We start from the raw sequence: 22,802 nt of genomic DNA, 5'->3' as shown, positions 1-22,802 counted from the left end.
GGGATGTACTTGGAGGTTATGCAGTTCAATGTATTTTTCAGATCTTGTTCCTTAAGTAATGGCAGGGAGAGAGTAAAGCTCAGGAAGCGCAACCAGATGAGCAAACAAGTAAAAAAAAATTAAACCTTTCTGTGTGTGAATTTGGTGCTCATGAAAGTGAAGATCCAAGACCACTAACCAGAACCAGATATGTGGGTAGGTGCTCTGCAACCTTCCCTGTTGGGTATCTCTACACTGCAATTAAAAACCCCTGACTGGCCCATGCCAACTGGCTCGGGCTAAGGGGCTGTTTAATTGTGGGGTAGATGCTTGGGCTCAGGCTGGAGCTTGGGCTCTGGGACCCACCCCTCCAAGAACCCTCAGCAGGGGAGGGTCCCAGGGCCTGGGATCCAGCCTGAGCCTGAACATCTACCCCACAATTAAACAGCTTCTTAGCCCAAGCCCTGTGAGCCCGAGTCAGCTGGCATGGGCCAGCCAGGGGTTTTTAATTGCCGTGTAGACATACCCTGAGAGCACACTGCTAATGTAACCTCAGCTTTGACCTGCAACATCCCTCCATTCCAGTCACAGGCCTCTCTTGAATAGAGACTGACGCTTATTCCAAATTGTATGATGGCTTGTTGATGTGGATGTCTGACCACTAGAGACGGGGATGAGACCACCAAATACATTTTCACATGCTACCTGAGCCAGAATTTCCATCTTTTAATGCAGAAGATAGATTATTTTAGTCCCTTGAAATATGCCCTTCAGCATTTTAAGTGAAGGCAGGCTCTTTCATTTGCAGAAATCCTAAATTGTGTTACAAACCATCAGTATTGAAATGAACCCACTGGAGACATTATAAAGTAAAAAGCATTGGTATTACTTGTGATAATGAAAGTTAATATCATCATTATTAAAATGATAGAGCAGTGCTTAAAGTAACAGGGCCTTGAACTTCTCCGTCATCATCTCGTATACTGTACCTACAGTGAAAATGATGTTCATGCAGTGAAAAATATTTTGGCTAGCAGAAATCCTGTGAGCCTTATTTATGTTTGTTTTTATCTTGCAGGCTTTTGGGGGGGTCAGGACTGTAATTTATGTTGTTTTTGTTCCAGCCACATAGAAGATTCTTTGATGGATTACAACCCCAACAAAACTCCAACTTAAAAAGAACAATGACAACCAAGAGACTTAAACCAGGTTTTTCATCTGCCTTGAAAGGAACTGAGTCCCAGCATTTAGAGTTCTTTTAATACTCTACCTCCCTCTGCTGTTATTATTGAGAAGTTCTTCAGCAATGGGAAATCATGTACTAGCGGCTTCAATTTCCATGCTCTCTCTTCTTGCAATAATGGGAGACACAGACAGTAAAACGGACAGTTCATTCATGACTGACTCAGACCCAGGTCGCTGTATGAGGCATCATTATGTTGATTCCATCAGTCATCCATTGTACAAGTGTAACTCAAAGGTAAGTACCTGTTTAAAATATGATACCAGGACTTTGTTATCAAGAATATTTCTGAAACCAACTAATAATAATTATTATTCTGATGTGAAATATTAGTACCAAAAAACGTAGAGCAGGAACCTGAATGCTTAGATCAGAAGTTCTGTGCTTTCTCAACAGCATAGTATGTGAACTTGTGCAAAATAGTTATCAGATTCACTTTTAAAAGGAGCAAGATTGAAGCTGAGTTGCTTGTACAGTGCTCCTAAGGTTGGAATCTCAGATCACCTTTCAACTTTCCACTCAGAGGGAATATTTGATTCTGAAGAAATGAGAAGAAATGGTGATATGTAGACAGATACCTGAGCCACAGAATTCACATCCAGATCTGAACTGTCCTTTGGTGTTGGGACTGTACCAGGAAACTTCCTTGGGAGATCTCAAAGTACTTTATCATGGAGGGCAGCATCAATATCCCCATTTTACAGATGGGGAAACTGTGGCACAGAGCAGTGAAGTGACTTGCCCAAGGTCACCCAGCAGGCTGCTGGCAGACCCACGAATAGAATCCAGGTCTCCTGAGTCCAAGTCCAGTGCTCTGACCACTAGCTAACACTGCTCAGGATTTTGACACAGCCCATTACAGGGAGGGGTCTAGCTGTGAAGGTCATATCATCACTGTCCAAACTTCCTACAGACTCTGATCCAGTTTTGGTTTGGGTCAAGCTCAGTTAATATGGATTGCATAAAGACATGCATTTTGACAGGCTGTGCTTGAGGTAAAGAATTAAGCTATATAAAAGTAATGAAAAAGATTCTGAAAAACTTTACTCAAATTTTTTTAATATTTAGTTTCTCGTGATTTTTGCACCTCTCAATTTTGCTTTTCCACCAAATTTCAGAGGGATCACTACTTTTGGCTTAGGCTGTTTTGCATTCACTCATGTTTCTGTCTTTCATTTGAAATTTCAAGCTTGGAAAACTTTGAGCCAAAGTGTTATATTAGCCTCTGTATATAGTCTACATTAGCTTCTGACATGAATTATAAGTGAGGCACGAAGAAAGACATAGAGTGAGAGAACCATTACTGATCCCTTTCTCCCTGTCCTAATTTCCTTCGAAAAAGTTAGCACAGCACGCATTCAAACATGTGGCCAATGGTCTGACCATTAGAACTGCGTGACTAACTGATTTTTTAAATTCAATGACTGAACCAAAAAATTGGGGGGACAGGGAACGGGAATAATTGTGTCAAAAGAAATGTTCCATTGTGTTTTTGAGGCTTTTTTAAACCTTTTTTTGAAAAATAAAATTGCCAAAAAATTCAAAACAAGAAGTCATTTTGAATAAAACAACAGAAACGTCATGTTGAAAATGTCAGTGTTTAATTTTTTTCAGAATTGTTGTTCGTTTTTCAACTGAAACAAGTTAGCGAATTCCACACAAACTCACAAAATGTTTAGATTGACCCAGATCTGCATTTTTTGGCAAAAATTTTGTCCAAAAATTTTCACCCAGCTCTGCTGACCACCCCGCTCTCTGTTGGCTGCTTGAATGGCCTCCTCCGCTCCCTGGATCAACAAAAGAGAAGAGGCCCTTCAAGCTCTCCCCTCAGTGAGTTTCCATAAATGCCCACAGTTGCTAATGAATAAGAAAGGGTTGCTTTATTAGGGCTGCCAGAAATACAAAGTGCAGTTCAAGTTACAAACAAAAGATGATGAACACAACAGGTTCCCAACTCAGCCTGTAGGGCAATTCAGCACAGGAGTATAAAGGTGAGGCTCCGCAGGTCTCGGGCTGGGGATATTCCGATCAGGCTGTCCCTCTCCTGGAGGCAATCACATACTGGCCTGCAGATCGCCTGGAAAGAGTCTAGTCCTTTCATTCAGGCCTGTCCCCGGGTCCCCTAACCATCAGCCACAGCTTCAACTTGTCCCTCCTAGCCAGGCTGTCAGCCCTTCAACACCTAAAATGCCCAGCCTCAGCCACAGCTCCTAGGCTGCTGCTCCTGCCTACTAGTCCTGCTCATTCACAGCCTTTAATTCCCTCCTGAGCCATGTCCCCTCTGGCAGTCCTTCCCTTTCCTGTGCTGCAGGGATTTTGGAGCCCACCAGGATTAATTCCATTGCCAGTAAGGAGCCAGCAGTTTTCATTATAGTATTGCTTGGGTGTCTCTTTCTGCTATGCCCTTACCCTGTGGGCATCCTGGATTGGAATGTATGAGTTTCATAATGTTGCCAGCTTTTGCAATTTTATTGTGACGTTTTTCTTAATCCCCAATGTTGGAGATGAGAGACCACACGAAAATCTCTGCTTTCACTTGAAAGCAAAAATTTCTAGTCCTCCAGGTGGCAGAGAAAAGCCAATGTGGAGTGAGTATACTGTAAAGACTCAGAAATCAAAAGGCAAATTTAGAAAAAATCATTATTTTTAAGCCAATGGCATGATTTTTTGTAGGGAGGCAGGGCTGTGACTCATGATTTTTCAATTTTTGAGGTTGACAATACTGGTTTCAGTCCAAGATCTTGCAAAGTTTATCTGATTTCTCTGATTGTAAATGGAATGTGTTCACACTAAATCCTTAGGGATACCAGCCCTTTTAATTGGATAATGCATTTACGGTCACTGGGATGATGTAGTGCTGCTTTCTTCTGGCCTCATTAATAGATTTATTATTTAACTATTAATAGAGTTGGGGGGAATATTTTGGCACAAAAAGGTTTTCTGATGAAAAATGAGTCTTCAAAAACAGAACTTCTTGTGGAACAATTGGTGACATCTTTGAAATTTTTCATTTCGCAAAAGCTTCCATGACATCTTCATCTATTTTTTAATCAAAATTTTGTTTGCAATCGTTAAGTTCCATAATAATTTTGAAAATGGTTTTGTTAAACATTTGAATTTAAAAGTTTCTATAAAAATCTTGTGGGAACTTTCACGTAAGCTGGAAAATGGGTCCATTTCAAACCCTGCAAAATGGAATAAAAAAGAAAATTTCCTATGAAACTGTTTTTCAACCAGCTCATATTGTTAAGATCTTGTAGATCCAGGACATTGCTACTGTGAGAGTGACTATTCTGAAGCTACCATACACTACTAGCACAGTATTAGATTCCCTTATGCAGATTGGCCTCAGAATCTGTCTTAAAATATGGTCTGATAAAATAGTAGTTTGAAATATATAGGTATGGTATGTTCTTTATATTTAGTGTAGAAACACTGAGTTTCTGTTGGATTAGCTGTGTGTTTTTTGTGTGTTTTTTACCCCTTGTACTGTTTCTTTGTAGAACACAGACTGATAATCTATTTCAACCATAGATTTGTATCCTTTTTTCTGTGATGGCTTTGTTCCACTGCACACCTCCTTTTCTGCACAGTTCTGCTAATGGGCCTATATCCTGATCTGTGTTACCCTGCTACTGCATCATACAATCATCAAAATTAGAGATGGAAAATCCCTGTTAGGTTTTCTTCTCCATTCTGGGCTAATGCAGGATTATGTCCTAAAATATATCAAGTGCTTTGTTTTCACCTTCGAGGCTGCCAGTTGGGTCCATTTGGAAGGTGTTTCTGTGACACTTAATATGTCCATTGAATGCAATTCAGTTGATCAAATCCCATTTACTTGTGACCTCAACCAGATGTTGAACACAGGCCTCGGGACTGAGAAACTAGCATAGTAATATGCTATATACAGTATGTAGAAGAGACACCAAGAAGAGACACTAGAACAGGGGTGGCCAATCTGTGGCTCCGGAGCCACAAGCGGCTCTTCAGAAGTTAATATGTGGCTCGTTGTATAGGCACCGACTTCAGGGCTGGAGCTACACGTGCCAACTTTCCAATGTGCTGGGGGTTGCTCACTGCTCAACCCCTGGCTCTGCCACAGGCCCTGCCCCCACTCCACCCCTTCCCACCTCCTCCCTTGAGCCTGCTGTGCCCTCGCTCGCCCCCCCCCCCCCCCCGAGCCTCCTGCATGCTACTAAACAGCTGATCAGGAGGTGCAGGGAGGGAGGAGGAGGCGCTGATCGGCGGGGCTGCCGGTGGCAGGAGGCTCTGGGAGAAGAGCCGGGGGGAGCTGATGCGGGGCTGCTGACATATTACGGTGGCTCTTTGGCACTGTAAGTTGGTAAATTCTGGCTCCTTCTCAGGCTCAGGTTGGCCACCCCTGCACTAGAAGGTCATTCAACCCTAAAAGACAAGGTTCTTCTATTTTGACCTAAAGCAAAGCATTTGTTTCAGCTCATAATGAATTGAATTCCCTGACCAGTCTTAGCTTCCATCTTACCTCTGCCACCAAGACTTATTGGACCCTAAGGCACAGAATCCCCAATGACTCTTAAATCAGTACCTCCTGAATTACTTTACTGTCATAAGGCACTCTTTCTGGATGTGCCAAAAGAGTGCTGCAAGTGACATCTGGGAATAATGAGGCCAGGCTGGATACAGACATACTGTAAGAAGAGTTTTTAGTGTATGGTTAAGATAATAGTGGTAGTGGAAAAAGATCCCATGAGATTTGCAGTAATCCCAGCTCGATGCCAGGCCAGAAGTACTATGGACGTAAAATTAGGACACATATTTCAGCATGTCCACCATCAGGCCCAGCCAGTCACGGGAAATGTGCAAATGAGAAATACTACCACTAATAAAAGCTTGAATTCCAAAAAGGATATGGTTTGCGTTAGGGAAAAGCTCTAGGCCCCTTTGTAATTATCTCTGAACTTGTTATAAGAACTACTCCCGCTCCTTGCAACCAACCTTCAGAATAGTTGAGTTCTGCTGACTGTAAGTTAGGATGGGGTTTTTGCTTAGCTCATCCAATCCCAGTACAGAGGGGCAATCATGATCCTCCCCGTCATTCCTATATTGCATTAGAAAAGTGGTACTGTACTTCCTAGGGTGACCAGACGTCCTGTTTTTAAAGGGCCAGTCCTGTATTTAAGCCCTCCTGCAGGTGTCCTGAGTTGTTCTTAAAAACGGGCAAATTGTCCCATATTTTCTGTCTCCCCCCCCCATCAGTACTACTGGCCAGATCCAGTTGTCCAGTGGGCAACGATGGGGGTGGGTATGCAAGGCTGGTGGCGGGGCAAAGCTGCAGCGCGAGGGGATGGCCACTCCCCCTGCTGGTCCTTCAGCACAGTCCCTCTGCGTGCCAGCTCTTGGCCAGCTGGGCTCCCCCTCATCCCATTTCTGGCCAGCGCTGGCTGCACGCTGCAGTGGCTGTTGTGTGCGGGCAGGCGCCAGGCAGCAGCCAGTTACGTGTCGCCTTGGCTGCCCACCCATCGGCCCTTTATGTGCTTCCCCTCTTGCTGTCCTCTCCCTGCTTTGCCCCTTCACCCCCGCCCCCGCTCTGCTGCTCCTCCATATTTCCCGCCCCCCCCAGCGGGGCACATCCCACTCCCAGTGCTGTGTGGGGAACCAGCCCCCGGTTAGAGCGCTGAGCTCACCAACAGCCTGGCCAGCAGGCTCCTTCCTTCCCCCACTGCCTCTGGCTGGGCCGGCACCTCAGGAAAGCCCAAGACCCTCCGGACCAGGCTGCTGGCCAGGAGGAGCCGAACCCTGTGTGTGCCAAAGCCCCGCACAGCGCTGGCACGGGGAAGCCTCTCCGCCCCTCAGCTAAGCTCTGGAGTGGCGGGGGTGGGTGGGGGGAGCAATTTCAGGCTCCACAGCAGCCACTGGGGCAGGGGTTTAGCACCTCAGCCCCCACCCTGGGTCCTGCCTCCATGGAACATGGGGCTGCACCATCCCCTAGGCACCCTCCCCTGCGGAGCCACCTTTCTGGCCGGGTTCACTGAAGCCCCTTCAGTCAGGTTCCCTGGGCCCTGGTGCACAGTGCAGCCTTCCTGCCCACACTGTAGTTGGATTAAACTAGGTTATGTCGGTGGCCAGCAGCAGCCTGGAGGTATTAGCTGCCTTTCGACACTGTGAGGGCAGGAAGGGACAAGCTGCTTCCAGCCACACAGAGGGTGGGGGGAGGGAAGAGATGAGCTCTGCAAAGATACATACTAGGTTATCCCTTCCCCCTGTCCTCCTCCCCTGTGGCTGGAAGCAGCTCCCGTCCCTTCCATCCCACACAGTGCTGAAAGGCTGCTGCTGGCCACATTCTGGTGTGAACCTTGCAGAAATCCGGGGGCAGGGGGCATGTGACCCTGTGTGCCCCCCCCCACGTGTTGCCTCAGGAAGACATGGCACCAGGCACCAGGAGAGACGGGTCCGTCCAGGGGGCCCAGCCAGGTGTGGACGGCAGGGAGCACCAGGCAGGGAGGTTTGGGTTGGTCGATCACCCCCTTCCCCCCATGTGAGAGAGGTGTACGGGAGTGTGTGTATGTCTCCTCTCCTCATGTGTGTGTGGGGCATTTAAGGGGTGTATGTCACCCCTCCTCGTGTGAACCCTAAAGCCTTAAAGATAAGAAGGTAAATAAAAAGAATCCAACTACACAGTATTTCTTTTTAACAGGGGCTCAGTCAACTTGATTTTAATTTGAATGTTTGTACTGTGTAGTTCTGATTGATTGCCACTGAACTCACTTGAATACGAGTCATTTTTATTTATTTATTTATTTATTTATTTACAGGTGTCCCATATTCAGCATAGGGAAATATGGTCACCCCAGTACTTCCGGAATAGCATTAAAATATGACATGTACATGGTTATGTAGGGGAGGAGGAGAACTCACACCTGGATATTGGGTTATAAAACACCCATATATTTCTACTAAATATATACTTACTCTGTTAGTGTGCTGTGCCATCATATCATTACTAATTATTTAATGGAGTAATAATCTCTATTTCACTATAGTATACAATGCAATAAACAGCTGCTGCAATTGATTAAATGGCAAAGCAAAGCTTCTGAAGTACATGCTATTTCCAGCTCATTTGCACACCTGCCAAAATATACTGGTGCTGTTTGGGAATTTAAGAGGAGTCGGTTAAGTTACAGGTTAGTCCAAGAGTTTAAAAGGCCATCTAAATGTGAATTCTGATTACTTTTTTTTCCAGCAAAGTTTATGATTCCCATGATGCAGTGCCACTCTTAAAATGTACAACTGTAATCTATAAATAGGGGCTGTAAGGAAAAACATAGTTTTAAAAATTACCATGCACTAGGAAGCCTATCTTTCCATTGATACCTGAGCAAAATTTTGCAATGGTAAGATCTGCAAAGTGTGATGTGATGCTTTGTTTTAAAATCACTATGTTAAATGTATTAAGCTAACTAAACAATTACAATGCAGTTTTATTGAAAAAAAGTGTCTTTTTTGTGGAAGACTAGTATTAGTATCAGCTCTGAATAGATTTCTTGCGAGCACATGAAAAATTCTGCTTTGCAGTTATGTTGTGTAATCTTTATCCTGTCCCCAGTTCCGTTCTCCAGTTCCATTGTTTTCTGGTGCTTCTGGTGACACCGGCAGGATTAGGCAGAGAGAGGTGAGATTAAAGATTTTGTTTTTTAGGACAGTGGAGCCAAAAATGTATAAACATTCCCATGCTAAGAACACCATCATTTGCAGCTATTCTTCACCACATGGTAATGTATCCCATGATGGATCATGTAACATTTCAGTTGAAATGCTTTTGTATTAATCATTGAAAAAGAATTCTTGCAATCAGATAAAAGATATAGTGGCACAATTAGGCATTCTCAGGATTCTGGGGAAAAAATTAAACTTAAAATGTTAATTGGAGAGGGTTCAGAAAAAGAGCAACAAGAATGATAAAGAATTGGAAAACGTGCCTCAGGGAGCTCAATCTGTTTCGAATCAAAGAGAATGTTAGGGAGTGATTTTATCGCAATCTATAAATACCTACGTGGGAAACAAACATTTGATAACAGAAGGCTCTTCAGTCTAATAGAGAAAGGTATAACACAGTCTGGTGGCTGGAAGTTGGAGCTAGACAAAGTTAGGAATTTTTGGGAAGTTCAATAGCTTGTGTTAGACTAGATGACCACGATGGTCCCTTCTGGCCTTGGAATCTATGAATCTGTCTTGGCTAACTGAAGTTTGCTGATCTAGTTTGAAACACCTCGTGTAAGCATAGCAATTACCAGCTGTAAAATCATGCTGGTTGGCCATGGTATAGGTTTAAAGTTGTTAAATACTGACTGTGTCTACACAAACTGTTAACTACTGTACTGTGGTTTGAAATAACCCTTAACTCGAGTTAGCTAACATGCTTTTAAAAAGCACCCTTTTTTTGTCCTTTGGACAGGGCCTAACACAGTTTCTACTCTTCTCCACAGCTGGACAGTAGATTGTTTGGAAGGGAAATAAATGGGTAATCACCATGGAAGCTCTTTAGTTCTTTCCAGGTCTGTAACATGTCTTCGTCTATTCACAGTTCATTCAGTGGAAGAAGAGAAAGACCAGTGGGCCTTTAATATTGTTAGGAAAAGTCAGTGATAAGCTTTCAAACCCAGCAAAGAGTTTATATTGGTTTATATTTTCATTACATTATATCTTCATTACATTATATTGATTTACCTCTTTAAGGAGATCTTTGCAAAGAAAAGGTCTGGAAACTTACTTTAAAAAATAAGAAAGTTGAAATTCTCCTTTATTTTTCTAAGGGATGCACAGACTGTAAAAGCTAGCTCTGGTGACCACCTGTTTTATTAACTAGAAATGCTAAATATTAGCCAACTAAGAGTCACGACCTGATTGGTCAGTTATGATTTCAGGGCTTGATTTTCAGAGAGCTCAGGCCAAGGCACAGTTGCAGTAATTGCACATACAACTGTATTTGAAACACAAGCCCTGGCTTTCTGAAGACCAGGCCCCAAATCCCCAATGGATGATGATGTCCAGAACTCAAGGACGCTGATGATGCTTTCTTCTAAACGACTGTACATAAAATACAACTTAACATTGAACAATCTAGACTGGACATAGTCCATTATTACTGTTCTGCATCATACTAGGTAGTCAAGAGCCACCACCAGGTGTTTCCCAGTTAATCCTGAGACACTTAAATTCAATTACATTTGATTGAACTCCATGTCTGTATTCCCTGGCCACACACTAACACAGTGTGTACGTTTCCTAACTCTTCTCTGTTCTAACTTGCAGATGGTGCTGCTGGCTCGCTGCGAGGGACGCTGCAGTCAGACATCACGCTCTGAGCCGATGGTCTCCTTCAGCACAGTCCTAAAACAACCATTCCGTTCTACCTGCCACTGTTGCCGGCCCCAGACCTCCAAGCTGAAAGCAATGAGGTTGCGCTGCTCAGGTGGCATGAGGCTCACTGCTACGTACCGTTACATCCTATCCTGCCATTGTGAAGAGTGCAACTCCTAGGGGGACACCAGTTGCAATGAGGAGAGGGGGGACACTGCTCCCAGAAAGCAATCGCAGCCACTGAGAGCTCACCAGCACACTATTAAAGTATTCCTACAACCAGGACTCATCAAGCTGGGTTGGATTTGAGAAGTAGAAAATGAAAGACACCGGGGCCCTGGATTGTGCTGATTGTGAAAACAAAGACATCCATCTGCTGGTCTGTGCTGAAGACAAAACCCTGGAGACATGAACCCTTTTTTCCCCCTGAAAGGATACTTTGGGGGTATATTTTCAGGCTCAGCCTTTCTTCTGCTCTGGGAGTTTTGAATAAGGACTGATGGGAGTTTTTTTTTTTGCCAGTGAACAATAAAGACACAGAGAGAGAACAACGGGGGTCCATCTGCTGGAGGTACTATATTCTACAAAAGTGAACATTTGGAAGCAGGATCACTCCATTCCTGCATATGACTGCTTATTGTGTCATTTTATTCTCTGTCTCTTAGTTATATTGCCCTTCAAAATGAACTGCGTTGATGGTAAGGGATATATGTTACTTGATCTGGCAGACAAGTTCTGGACAATTTTAACTGTGGTTTAGCTGAAATTATGAATAAATAATTGAAAAGTAAACTGGATAGCGAATGAGGCATGGGAATTGTCCATCTCTAGACGGTTCAAATGATTATTTGTAGTGGATTGCCTCACAACTTGGTGGCTGAGTGACGTTTAGGAAGAAAAAGGTCATGCAGTTCATTCTTTCTCCTCTAATACCCCAGGGGTGATCATTATAGCCAGACTGTAGCTGTCACAAAATGCACTAATTAAAAACTAGAAACTAAGTACTGGTTTACAATTTAAAAATGGAGCCTCTTAAACAGAATCTCTTCTTAAACTGGGCTGGCCTCAGGAGGAACAGATCCCAGAGCTGCCAGAATAATAACAATATGTAGGAATAATTTGTATCCATAGATCTCAAAGTACTTCATCCAAAGTGAGTAAGTATCACTATCCCTGTTTTAAAGATAAAGAATCTGAGGCACAGGGGAGTTAACTGATCTGCCTACAACAAGGCCTTGGCAGAGCCTGAATCCCAGCTGTGTACTAATTACTGGATCATGCTGCTTCTCTGCAAGGGAGGATCCGACCACCAGTTGCCTTCCCCTCTAGGACCACTGTTGGACAAGGAAATAGGCCTAGCCCATGAGTTAGGAGGTTGCCTGGCATGTAAAAAGAGATGATGTGTGTGTGTGGGGGGGGGGGGTCACATGGCCTCCCAATTTGCTGCTTGGCTTGTACTGAGCAAATGAGCATGCTTACATGGACTGAGCATGGTCAGTAACATCTGCTGAAGCCACTGCCCTCACTGTACCTCCCTCCCCCCGCATCGGAAGGCATGGGTCATCTCTGCAAAGTTTCAGAAACGGTGCCCCTAAGGTACAGATTACTTTATTTGTAGTTAAAGCTGGCCCTGCTCTTAAACATTTAGCTTTTGGGAGGGTCAGTTGAACAATAAATACCCATAGCCTTCCACAACATGGAAACTACATAAATTTATTTGGATCTTGGCTCCTTTTAATGGCGATATACTGAGTAGGATAGTCAACCTGCTACAGAATCTCTTCCCTGAACCCAGATCAACCTAAACAGGTGTTCCATGTGAGATAGTCAAAGCCAAAGAAGTAGAGAGCTCATGGCTCATAATGCCATGATTCAGTCCAGCTTCAAATCCACACTGACACCCACATGGAATATGCATAAAGTCCAGTGTTACTCCAGCAGTAATCTGAACGTCATTGCACAATAATGAATAGGAGGGGCAGAGGTTGGGAGTGGGTAGACAAGTCCAGAATACAGCCCATCTGTTGTATGCCATCTAATCTGTCTTGAACAATTGCCATATATAGCAACCAGGCTTTTGGCAATTACATCACAGGAATTCCATTGAGCATGCTCAAGGACTCCCCAAGGTCTTTCTCTAATATAAAGAAACAGATTAAGTGGCCTGAAATTGGGAAGTGAGCATTTCCATGGATTACATATGCATTATTGTGGTTGACCAGGCAGATCCAATGTCCTTGACCATTACCGTCCCAGGAGCACTATGGGAAGTAGAGACAAATGGCAGGCATATACTCAGCTGAATTCTGGAGCAGGATATAATTCAGTAAAAATAGAAAATGATTGGGGCCAAATGTACACAGACACTTATAGATATTAGTGACAGATAGATGGTATAGACTGAAAAGAGTATCCCCTGTCTGCTGGAGAGTATCTTGTCATTGATGGCCAGTTTAAAATAAGAACTCTTAGAGCTGTGGATGAAGCGTGAATCAAATTGTTATGAGCTGTGTAGCTCATAGTCAAATGCCAGGACCATGCCTGAAGGACCACAATGAGATCATTGGATGTGATTCATTATTTCATTCTGATGGTGATTCTTTTCATATCTGATGAATAGTTTGAACATGACAGATAGGAGTGTGTACGGAGTATTATCACTTAACTAGTTTGTACAAGACCCCCCCTCCTCCTTCAGGAACATTTTTGTGTGTCCAGGCTTCATTACCTAAAACGCTTCATTATCCAAAACAGGACCGTGTCTCCATATTAATTATGTAAAAAATCCCCTTGATTATCTGAACCATTAATAATCTAAAATTATAGTGGTTGCCCTAATACATTTTCAGTTTTGTCTTTGATAACTACATACTATTACCTCAAAATATACAAAGTATCCCTGTACTTAAGATAGAGAATTCTGCATGAGCTGAAGTCATGTTATTTAGTTACCAAAGGGATTGGAAAAATTTTAAGGGCAGCTGCTGGTATTCAGTGTCTCTCCCCTTTCCCCCACCACATGACATCAAGGGGCAGATCCTTAGCTCCACTGAAGACACCAGAGCTCTGACAATTTACACAGGCTGGGGATCTGCTGCTTGGAGCTTTTACTGTACAGTAGCCAATGTCTCAAGCTAGACAGGACTGGATTGATGAATAATACCTCATTGAAAAAGTCATTGGTTGTGCTGTTGCTCTCTCTCTCTTTGGTAAGAAGGGGGCAGGGGGAAGGATTTAAAGAAAGACTTTCACACCAGAGCCAACTTAGAAAAAAGAGAATATTTATAGTGAGAGAAAAAATTGGGATATATTTAGTCCTGTGTCCCTTTTCCATCACAATGCAAGAGCTATTATTGCGACAGTTGGTCTCAGAAGATATTTGTGGTTTAACAAAAGCTTTCTCTCACACCCAAAATTCCTTCCCCTTCTCTTGATCCTATAGTGAAGTCATCTCCTTGTGACCTCAAAATCTGTTGCCAGGCAAATAATTGTGAGTCAATTCAAGTTTTTTTAACTTAATTACAGAGTCAGATAAATATAACAGAGTTGGGACTTGAAGGCGCCAACCCTATTTGCAAGCAAGTTGAATTGGTAAATAACAAACTCTGAGCAAAATCTTTAAGTTCTTACTCAGTTTTTGCTTAGCCCTTCCTCAGGTAAAACTCGTATTGACTTCAGAAGATAAGGGCCGAAGGCCCAGTTTTCATGTAGCATGGGAATTGTCCAGTCCTAGACAATTGAAATGATTATTAATAGTGGACTTCATGACAACTCAGTGGCTGAATGATGTTTAGAAAGAAAAAGGTCATACAGTTCATTCTCCCTCCTCTAACATCCCTGGGGGTTATCATTACAGCCAGACTGTAGCTGTCACTAAATGAGTGCCTAAAATTTAGCACCTAAATCCATATTTAGCACCTATATCCATTTTAGGCAACTAAACAAAGTACACAAATCATCAGTTATGTGCAACAATATGGATTCAAGTGCCCCATATAGAGCAACCATCTTTGAACATGAAGGACCACAGGATTTGACTCGTGTGAGAAAATATGAAAATTAAATGACTTTTCCTTAGCATGAGATTGTACTTGATACATCTCTGATATGTTCTGAAGGTTTGACTACACTCTAAGTACCTCTATAATAATGTTGTTCCTTGAGAACAGAAAGGGAAAGGGACAATTGTCTAGATAATGCGGAGGGGCAGGAGGAGGGGCAGGTTCTTTGCAATAGTGTCCTCTCCTCAGCATCTGAATGTGTGTGTCTGTGTGGTTTTTCTTTTTCCACTGAGGTTGACCCTTACTGAAGAAGGATCCACCAGACTTGCAGGATGGGCAGCTTCCTCCAAGAACATTCTGTGGTTTGCCCAACAAGTGATGCTCCTACAACCAAAGGCCATCATCACCTCTCTCTGCTTTCCTGTCTCATCCTCCCCTTTCTTCCTTTCTCTTCATCATGTTCCTAATGTGTGGGCCACAAAATCAGACCCCCAACAATCTCTTCTGTATCCACATCTACCATGGTGCAGTACACAGCATCATGCTAGTTTACTTTTTAAAACCATAGACTACTGTATCAGCAGTGCTATAGTTCAATTTGAATTGGGCTAATTGCATTAAAATGATTTACTAATGGAGCCCAGACAGAGAAAGACACAAACTTGAAGCATGGAAAAGAACTATAGTAAAGAGCTTCATCAGGATTTTTTATGTGTAAGAAGTGCATTATAAGCCAATGTTGTATATCAGAGACCCCGTTAAAAAGAAGTTGTAACGTGTCAGAATAAAAATACCATAATCTAGCATATGTTGAGTACTATGGCCCCACTTCAATGGGACCACTCGTTTGCTTAAAGTAACATGCATGTTTAAGTGCTTTGGATGGGTCAGTCCCTATATAAATAATAACAATTAACTTAAGAGCTCACTGTTTTCCTGAAGATGTCCACAGGGACATTAATTACACCTTTCCTTGGCTTGTGAGCATGGAGAACTTTTACAAATAAGAGACCTTGAGCCTGTCTGTCTCTGCTTGGCATAATCAAGTGCCTGTGTCTGCTGTTTGTCCAATGCGAAGTACAATAAAGGGGCCTGATATGAAGTTCATTGACATTAAGGGGAGTCCATCGTCTTTGATGGGCTTCAGATCAGGACCTAAATGAGCACTTCTTACTATCCATCAAATAACAAATTAAAACATTTTATAATCTCAGAGACAGGTGTGCGACAGGGCAACTCTAGCAGATTTGCACTGACACACAGACGGAGGTGTATAATTTTCAGTTAAATGTGTTTTTGTGAACGGGCAAGAAGAATAAAAAATAGAAGTTACCGCAGCAATGGAATATTCCAGTCTCCTGCTCTTGTGTGTGTCTTTCTTCAGTACTGCTTCTGCTTTTTAGAATCTGATTTGGGAAGAAGAGCTACTTAGAATGCTGGTGTGTCCTTTTCTGGTGTATTTCAGTGCCGTTTTCCTATGCTACTAAAGTCAATGGAAGGTTTGCAATGCAGTTTGAGAGGAATGGGATTAGGCCCTAAAGAAAAGAGAGCTCTGCGTAGCAGGGAATTTGCCCTCTAGCTCTGTGCATAGGTATTTTTCAGAAAATCCAAACAGCTTAAAAAATTCAGAGTACCAGCAGGAGACTGAAACAGATCACCATGAGCATATTGAGCTCCTGTATTTTTCTTACCTTTTTTGACTCGATAGATGTTTGAAACACAAAGGTTGAAACAAAAAACTTAGTGCAGCACAAGTGATTGACAACTTTACTAGAGATATTACACTACTACAGATGTAACAGGTGCCCTTACAAATATGCTGTACAGAGTGTTTTAAACTAGCTGTAGGTCAGCTTCTTATATGGTGCAAGTGCAAAAAGGGGTGGTCGGAAATGTGAATAATGAGTCTATCCCTGGTATTCTGTGAGGAATGGGTCAAAATCTTTACATGTGGCTCAAAGAAATTCTGGACAGGTAATCAACAGCCTCCAAATTACTTAGCCAGGCAGGGTGTTGTACAGATATGGGCCCTTCAGTGATTTGTGCTAGGAGAAAGCTGCTTTACATAAATCAGAAGACAGTACTCCAGCATTCAAGGGTCTTATTGGTAGGAATAAGCATTCCTATTGGGGCTTCACAGAGAAATGCATCTTCCAGAAATACCAATGTTGTTAACAGACCATTTTGGAACATTGTGAGGAATTTAAAAGGGATTTCAAAGAAACACCATAAATCTTTTACCTGTGAAAAAAATCAACCCTTCCTTTAGCCAGCTGACCAAAATTAACCAATAACAACATGGCTCATTTAAAAAACAAAATTTAAAAAAAATATAAAACTCCCTGAGTAATTTACTAACCAGAGCATCATTTGCTAGGGGACTCAGGGGCAGTTGCCCCCTCAACTTTCATAGGTCTATTTGCTTCATTATGTTTTCCATTTCCCGCCCCCCCCCCCAGCCCCAGCTTTGCAGGGTATAACATAATCACATAGAATGCCTCCCACCAGAATTTTGCTGAAATGATGCCCCTGTTTACAAATATTCTTCTTCTAGGAAGAGTTAAAGAGCTAGTCTATAGATAGATCAGTTTGCCTTTATCTGTAACCATGAGCGCTACATGGATTTTATGATTTTCTAATTTTCCATCAGGACTAGGCTCTTTTGTCTGCACTCTACTTTCAAATAGAAAAAGCATCTGAAAACATAAAAGCATCCATTCCTTTAATATGAAATCAATATGTGGTTTTCAATATTGTAATTTTGCAGCAGTAGTAAGATTCTTAAGAACAATCAGCCTCAGTTCACTGTTTTATGTAGAAGCAATTTGGTAACATTAAAAATGAGACTTGCTATATGTAATACTGAATTTTTTAGATGGTTGAGTCTGTTCTTTCGAGGCGTCTCTCGGCAGCTCCCTCTTAGCTCTATCAATGTTTTGCTTCAATGACCAGCGGGTGTCACTGTTGAGCAACATGAGGCTCAGATTCTCATGATCTGGGAGCAATACAACCTCAGGCCGCTCAAACCCTTTTGGTTTAGGGAGCAAGAGGTTAATGTTGATGCTCATTCGTAAAATACTTAGATCCATATAAACACAATGCTCTAAATGCTTTGGAAAGAGGGATGTTTACATACGCCAATAAGGTTAATGGATCTATGTGCATAACACATTTACATGTATATACTGTATTGCTATCTGCCAGATACGTTGCAAAGCTATAACAACATGTGACAATTAAGGAGCTTTTGCAAAAAGAATAATTACACTTTTGTGAGTTATAAATGCTGCATGAGCAAAATGACTTGCCACGACCAAAACCACCTGCCAGATTGGGTCACCTGGAGGTGGCTTTGTGCATAATACTATCCTGTCAGGAGCATCACTGTTTGGCACTGAGGTTTCAAATATGGGAAATCTCGCAGGCTATAAAGTTTGAATTTCACAGTTGCCATAGCAAGATGGCTGCAGCATAATGTACATGTAGCAGGGTACAGGAGGGCAGGCCTGAGCACGCAGTCACTGAGACGATAGTATTTATTTCAATAGACCAGTAAATGTTTTGTGTGCTCTGTTGACAATTTGTAAAAGTAGAAAACCTGTTTTGTGATTTTTTTTGTGATGGAAGGTGTTTGTATGTTAAAGTATTATAGATAAAGGAAGGCCTCCAACTATTTTTCAAATATGTTGTTATTTTAGTTTCTTACCGTCTCCTGTGGCTACACAAGAGCTGCCGCTGCAGTTTTTTTTTGGCGGCTCACTGGGTCTGGATTCTGGTCTCACTCATACTGCTTTTAAACCGCATAACTCCACTGATTTTAATCCAGTTACTTCTGATGTTTGAGAGGAGACGCAGGCTCTTTGTGTGCCCATCAGTGTAGAAGCCATTCTTCTGATCCATCGAATTTCAGTATGGGCCAAATCCGGGCAACCTTGCTCCCGTGCTCTAGTACCTAACTTATTGAACGGTCTCAATGAAAGCAGGTGAGTTGTTCAAGAAGTAAGGCACTACTTACTGTGAGAAAAGGAGTTAGACTCTTACCCTGTAGGAAGTCTCATGTCCCTAGTGGGTACACTCACAATCTATATTTTCTCTAGTCCACTTCCTTATAGTCAATTCACAGATATTTTTGTTTTAATAACTTCAGGATGTTTGCATGGTTTATTGCTTCTGTAATAAAATTATTGCTCTGGGCATTTGGAAACCGTGCCTCATCTAAACTCCTGTGTGATATTAAAAAGTGCAGCTCTTTCCCCATTGACTATAACCATAGGAAGGCAAAGATGGCACAGGAGGAACAGTGATCTCTAATTCCTTTAGTTTATTATTAATGGCTGTGTATTTGGGGACAATAAGAGTGTGTTCTGTGTTCTATTGAACATGGAGTATGGGACTTGTCCCAAGAAGATTCCTTAATTAACACTAAGGGCTTTTCTAGAGGAACAGTTCATGTGTGGCAGACTGGGGTGTAAATCTACCTTACACTAGTGTGCTGCATACTAACTGCCCACGTGGATGTTGCTGCCCCGTACTAACAGTACCCTAGTGTGCTTTGATCTACTCCCATTTCAAAGCAGGGTAGATCAAAGTGCACTAGGAAACTTTTACTCTGGAGCAGTCGGTTCCACATGGATAGTCATTGCGCGGTGTAAATTTATACCCCAGTCTGTCCTGCACTAACTGTAAACCTAGACAAGCCCTAACTGAATTAACGCTAAGGGCCTGGCTACATGGAGGCATTCAGGAAAGCTAATCTGAATTAACTTTCAAAGTGGATTAGTTAAACTATATTAAACCCCTTTATGGAAGATCCTATTTAGGATTAAAGTGCTCTTAATTCACTTTCGCTTAATTCACTTTGGACCCCTGTGTGGACACTCTTATTTAGAATTAAAGTGGCTTTAACTCAGTTTGTATGTCTCAATGTATGTCTACACTGTCAGAGTTACATCACTGAAAGTTACAGTGCCGCTCAGAGAGCGCAGAAGGGAAACCGCTGTTGTGTGTTCACACTATCAGCTGTCTACACAATAGCATGGCACTTGTGGCACTTGCAGTGGTATTCGGAGCGGTGCACTCTGGGCAGCTACCCCACAGAGCATCTCTTCCTCTTCCACCGCTAAGAGTTGTGGGAAGGTGGAGGGGGTCGCGGGGCATCCTGGGTCCTGTCCCAATACCCCATGATGCATTGCTTCGTGTCCCAGCAATCTCTGTGCTTCCATCTGCATTTGGTGACATCTTTCAACGGTTTGTGTACTGCGTGCTCTGCCTCTTCGGTCTGCAGGAATGGATCCCGCACTGTTGACCAGTATGCTGCTCGCTCTGACTAACGTGTCATGAGAGGCAGTGGAGTTATTCCTTAAACTACAGAGGCAAGAGGAGTTCGACATTGATCTCACCACTCGTAGTAGCTACCATAGGCGCTGACTCCGTGGGTGCTCCGGGGCTGGAGCACCCACGGGAAAAAATTTGTGGATGCTCTGCACCCACTGGAAGCCAAGCTCCCCTCACCCCCCCCCCCTCCTCGTCCTCTGAGCGTGCCGCGTCCCTGCTCTTCCGCCTACCTCCTAGTGCTTCCCACCCGGCTGCTGCCAACAGCATCTCTGGGGGGGGGCGGAGGGGAGGAGTAGGAACGTGGCATGCTCAGAGGACGAGGAGGAGGGGAAGAGGCAGGGCGAGAGTGGGGATTTGGGGAAGGAGTTGGAATAGGGGCAGGGAGGGGGCGGAGTTGGGGCGGGGACTTTGGGAAAGGGGTTGGAATGGGGGTGGGGAAGGGGTGGGGAGAGGTGGGCAGGGGCATGGCTTCATGGAAGGGGTGGAGTGGGGGTGGGACCTGGGGCGGGGGGGGGGGGGTCGAGCACCCAGGGGAATGTGGGGAAGTTGGCGCCTATGGTAGCTACGACACAAGATTGCTTGTGGCATTCACGGAGGTGCTGACCACAGTAGAACGCCGCTTTTGGTCTTGGGAAACAAGCACTGAGTGGTGGGATCACAGCATCATGCATGTGTGGGATGACGAGCAGTGGCTGCAGAACTTTCGCATGAGGAAAGCCACATTCATGGGTCCTTGTGATGAGCTCGCCCCAGCCCTGCGACACAAGGACATGAAAATGAGAGCTGCCCTGCCATTGGAGAAGTGTGTGGCAATTGCACTGTGGAAGCTGGCTACTCCAGACTGCTACCAATCAGTCGCTAACCAGTTCAGAGTGGGAAAATCTACTGTTGGATGCGTGTTCAAGGAAGTGTGTAGGGCCATTAATTGCATCCTGCTCCGAAAGACCATGACTCTGGGCAACGTGTGTGACATTGTGGATGGTGTTGTCAGTTGCCACAGGTGTGATGTGCTCTTGCTCGATATTGATATCAGTTAGCTGCATGCGTATAGTCCCTCTGTGTGCTGCCCCGGCTCTGCAGATTGCTATCACAGCAGACCCTGACAGAGCCCCCAGTGACCACAAACTCTAGTAAGGTACAAAGGCACGTTGGCCAGGTTTATTGTCGAAGAGAAACACAATCTCTAACTCCCCAATTCATATAACTTATATACAGTTTGTTGCTTGTCCCTATGTGCTCCCTGACAATGGACACAGCTTAGTCAGTGGCAGGATTTTCCACTGCCCCCTAGGCCGGACAAAAGACACTGCCCCAGGGATGTATTCTTATACACAGGTAGAACCAAGTTACATAACACTCCTGACGTATTGAGGTGCAACCCCTTTATGTAACAATGCACCACCCTTCTACGCAGGAAGGTGCTGCCTCTCACCTTGTACATGGTGGGTCGAACAAAACAACTCTATCCATCATACTAGCCTTTTGCCTCTGTCCTTGTTATCTATGTGGACGGTATAAGAATGTTCTTGTACCATTTGTGTACGGCTCTGATATCTAATCCACTTTAGGCATTTGTTTGTGCAACAGCATATGTTTATGGAACATCAGCCCTTTCCTTGCCAGCTTCTGTGAGCAGGGCCTGCCTCTGGCTCACAGCTTAACTTTGCTTTATGTTAGCAACGTCTTGACCATTACTTTAGCTCAGGCCTTAGGTCCCATAGCGGGGCTTTGATATCAAGGGTTTATGTTTCAGGGCCTCATCTTACTACAGATGGCTTTGCACAAATGGGCTTCCCTAACTGCAGAGGGGCGATAGATGGCACGCATATTCCAATTCTGGCACCAGACCACATAGCCACCAAGTACATTAATTGGAAGGGGTATTTCTCTATGGTTCTCCAGGTGCTTGTGGATCACTGTGGGTGTTTCACTGACATTAACGCAGACTGGCCAGGAAAGATGCATGACACATGCATCTTTCGGAACACTGGCCTGTTCAAAAAGCTGCAAGCCGGGACTTTCTTCCTGGACCAGAAGATCACCATAGGGGAAGTTGAAATGCCCATTGTGATCGCGGGAGACCCTGCCTACCCCTTAATGTCGTGGCTTATGAAGCCACACACAAGGCACCTTGACAGCAGCAAAGAGCTGTTCAACAACAGGCTGAGCAAGTGCAGAATGGCTGTTGAGTGTGCTTTTGGCTGTTTAAAGGCCCACAGGTACTGCCTATATAGGAGGTGGGACCTGGCCGATGACAATACTCCTATGCTTACAGCCACATGCTGTACACTCCGTGATATTTGTGAAGGGAAGGGTGAAAGCTTCACTCAGGGCTGGACCGCTGAGGCTCAGCACCTGGAGGTTGAATTTGAACAGTCGGAGACCAGCTATTAGAGGGGCGCAGCACAGGGCCATAAGGATCAGGGATGCCTTGAGGCAGCAATTTGAAGCTGAAAGCCACTAATATTTGTGGCTATGCTTGGGAGTGCAGTGCTTGTAATGCTGGGAGGTGATTGTGCTTGGTGCAGACGATGCACTGTGAAGGTTTAAGAAAATTGCCTGTTGCTTTGCTGGGCTCTGTTTGCTTTCAGTTAATGGAATAGAGTGCTTTAGAACCAACACAATTCTTTTATTAAAAAACAACAACCAGAGGAGCGAGACAAACAAAAAACACACCAGCACTGAGAGGGACGGGGGAAGGTTGGGTCCCATGAAGAGGGAAGGTCCCGGGATGATTAAAAATTTCTGTATGTCCAGGTATCATATCCAACCTTCTCCTTTGGAGTACAGGGCAGCGGGTACTGTACTTCAGCAGGGCTAAACTGCAGAGGGACGGGTGTTGAGTGCAGTGGCTACTGGGAGTCTATGGTGGGGGAGGAGCAGAATGCAGCGGGTACAGACTG

General features: G+C 43.9%; 1 protein-coding gene across 2 annotated transcripts in view; it reads left to right on the top strand.

Moving 5' to 3' along the window:
• Window positions 1–19,474, top strand: part of NDP (norrin cystine knot growth factor NDP) — a 30,394-nt gene extending 10,920 nt beyond the window's left edge. For both annotated transcript variants that reach the window (XM_048864844.2, XM_048864854.2), the window contains exons 2-3: window positions 1,104–1,459; window positions 10,517–19,474. In XM_048864844.2, the coding sequence (XP_048720801.1) occupies window positions 1,286–1,459; window positions 10,517–10,744 (402 nt within the window). In that variant the 5' untranslated portion in view covers window positions 1,104–1,285 and the 3' untranslated portion in view covers window positions 10,745–19,474. The remainder of the gene's footprint in view (window positions 1–1,103; window positions 1,460–10,516) is intronic.
• Window positions 19,475–22,802: the final 3,328 nt, after the last annotated feature.

This window comes from Caretta caretta, chromosome 1, assembly GCF_965140235.1.
Source record: "Caretta caretta isolate rCarCar2 chromosome 1, rCarCar1.hap1, whole genome shotgun sequence".
NCBI classification, from domain to species: domain Eukaryota; kingdom Metazoa; phylum Chordata; order Testudines; family Cheloniidae; genus Caretta; species Caretta caretta.
The sequence above is the reverse complement of the archived record's forward strand: the minus strand, read 5'-3'. Positions and strand labels throughout refer to the sequence as shown.